The sequence below is a fragment of the Histoplasma capsulatum genome, genomic scaffold, assembly GCF_000149585.1.
Source record: "Histoplasma capsulatum NAm1 scaffold_1 genomic scaffold, whole genome shotgun sequence".
Taxonomy (NCBI): domain Eukaryota; kingdom Fungi; phylum Ascomycota; class Eurotiomycetes; order Onygenales; family Ajellomycetaceae; genus Histoplasma; species Histoplasma mississippiense.
In genome coordinates, this window is record NW_001813982.1 from 4,155,728 (window position 1) to 4,158,613 (window position 2,886).

Consider the following 2,886-nt stretch of genomic DNA (forward strand, 5'->3'; position numbering starts at 1 on the left):
AAAACCTATCCTTCCTGATTTCCCACTCAAACGACAGAATTCCAAATCCCCAAGAGAAAGAAGACCAACGGGGGGCAATGTTTATAGTGTATATGTGGTAATCTTTCTATATACACCCATGGTCGGGCATTAATATAACTATATACCTTATATGTAAGTAATCTTGCGTATGGGGTAGTTCTTTTCTCCAAAACCCTGCTGTAAAATCACCTTTGAACCCGTCAACTCAACGTAAAACTAAATATGATGCAAACCTCCTCCCACCACAGACCAGCCTCCCAACAGTGCTAATCACAACAAAAAGAAGGTATAGTTCAAAAAAAAGATAGATGTGATAACAAAAAAGGCCCTCCCATTTCGCCTCATCCCTGGGTATATGCAGAACAATATAGGTAACGAAAGATATCCTATATAATTTCCAGGGTACAAGAATCGAAGCTACCTGGGTAGATAGCGACGTCGGTATGGACGGGCGTGGACGTGAGTGGAACGAGACAATCGACACAACGCTCAAGGGACCGGAGCTGCTTATGTGCAGTACATGCACAATAGACGCGGCTATTCAATTCATGCCTCGAGGTCGAGAACGAAAACAACATGCAGGCCATGATAGTTGCAGCATCGCATCCGCGTGGGTTGAGTTTTTTCCATCACAACTTGGGCCACCTGCTCGCCACCCGCTCCCGTAGCGACGTTTTAGGCCCATTATTAGAAGTTATATATCCCTCTTCTACATCTTTATTGGAAGTAAATGAGGGTCCTCCGACACCAGGCTCAATATTAGCTATCGCCTCATCAGATGAATAGGGGCGGGATGGTTGAGGGGGTGGTTCTGGCTTGTCTAACGCATCGAATCTGCGATGCTGCCGTTTTGCTAGGAGGTAGTGGTAGCTCAATCGGAGAAGTAGCGCGCCCATTCCGAATAAGGTGCCTCCAAGAGGGGCGGCAACGAATGCGCCTGTGTGGACAGCGTTAATAGTCACAGACTTCACCATGCGATTATCAAGCAATTGGTAGAAGCGGGGTATACGATGTGGGGCCACAAAACATACCAAAGGCACTCCAGTCTTCGGCATAAAGACCATTTCCCAAAAGAATCAATTTAGCGCCCGCATGCGCGTCGCCGAAATAAATCGTCCCGAAAATGAAGACGGACAAGATACCGCCCAACCCTCCGACAACGACCTCGAAGCCCGTCCACCAATACATTTTATCCCATAGCCCGAACACCAGCACAGGAATGGAGGACGCAGACACGAGATCTGATATCAAGAAAATCTGCAGCACGCTGGGAGACTTGAGCGCAACAACCACCACGGGGATAATAGACAAAACCACGAGAATGCGCACATATATCAGCGGCAGGCGGTTGCGGAAGAGATCATTACTCCCTGTACTGACCATGGCGGACTGTAAGCTGTCAAAAGCAGCAGTGCTAAGCGAGACTGTCATGACGAGCACGATACCGACGACCCAGCCAGGAAGCTGCTCGAGGAGCAAGAAGAAGGCGATTGAGCCCAACTGGGGTGGGTCACCTGGCCACGCGCCAGACCACGCAGCGAGCAATCCCGTCACACCGACCAGTGTGAGAATGCAGAAGACAGCGCCGCTGGCAAGAGATACACCGATGCGTAGGTCCCGATCGGTCTTAGAGGCGAAAGTACGCAGCCAGAAGTTCGATAGGAAGAAATCGTTGGTCAAGATGGCTACGGGCAGGATGTATATCAACTGCCAACCGAGGAGCGACGGTCCCAAGAGGCCAGATGAATCGATTAGCGACTTGTCGATATGGACCTCGGTGCCGACGGTGATGACTGCAATGACGATAAGGCCTACCACCATTGCTCCTTGTACATTGTCGGTGACGAATGACACTTTGAAGCCGCCTAGGGATGTGTAGACTGTCGTCACGACGACTTCAACTATCACCACTGGCAATCCGTTCAGGCCGGTAAGCGCATTGATTATCTGTTGTAACGCAGAGAGTTCCGCAACCATATAAAGGAACAATGTAATCAATCTATTCATAATAAAGTTAGATTTTCCCATCCAAGCTTAAATCAAACAGGACTGGGAATGGGACCTAAAAACATACGTCAGTATGCTCAGGTATATCCCGGCGACAATACCATATCTCTGTCTCGCCCATTCAGTCAGGACAAAACCCTCAGGGCATTTTCGGCGAATTATCGGGCCCAAATATCCAAAAACTAGGAGAGGCAGTGCCGAAGCCAACCCATAAACAACTAATCCCTGGACGCCGGCAATAGTTGCGATTTCAGGATATGTAAATAAAATCCCGGATCCAAGAGCTGTAATAAGCAAAAAGGAAAAACGAGGTAGAGGATACCTAGAGTTAGCTTGTCCACAGAGTTCAAACACGAGCAAAGGGGAGAGTATGAAGGGACAGAGAAGCGGCAGCACATTTCCCACGCAAGCATTAACTTGGTCGAGTGTTCCACGGTACAATCTCAGCATCATGCCTGCGCTGGTATACCCCGATAATCTCTCCGTGCGTTTAAAAGAAAACCAAGTGCGAGCGAGAGCAAGCCATTGTCCCCGGAGGTGGATTATCAAGCGTATCCAATGCTGCAATCAGCGCCCGTAGTGAAGCCGCAGCAGATGCTGCTCTGGACTCACCGTTTCCGGAAGAATGGGAGGGGAGTTTTTGGATATATATGCAATCTTGGGAGGGGCCTACAAGCAGGTCGACCCGACACAACATATATATATATCTATATATATATAGTAATGTGGTAACTGCCATATTTTCCTTCCCAACCCCTCCCCCTCCTGCCCTGCAAGCCCAGAACAGCATCCACTGAACTGAACTTCTCGAATACGAACCTTTCTCTATGGCTGGAGATGGGAAACATCATTCAAAAA

At 48.7% G+C, this 2,886-nt stretch overlaps 1 protein-coding gene across 1 annotated transcript; it reads right to left on the reverse strand.

Annotated features, from left to right (window-relative positions):
• Positions 1-650: 650 nt before the first annotated feature.
• On the reverse strand, positions 651-2,725 carry HCAG_01181 (conserved hypothetical protein; the record flags this gene model as incomplete). Its single annotated transcript, XM_001544085.1, has 4 exons — positions 651-958; positions 1,053-2,020; positions 2,096-2,253; positions 2,702-2,725. 4 exons carry the CDS (start codon positions 2,723-2,725, stop codon positions 651-653), a joined length of 1,458 nt encoding a protein of 485 aa, XP_001544135.1.
• Positions 2,726-2,886: the final 161 nt, after the last annotated feature.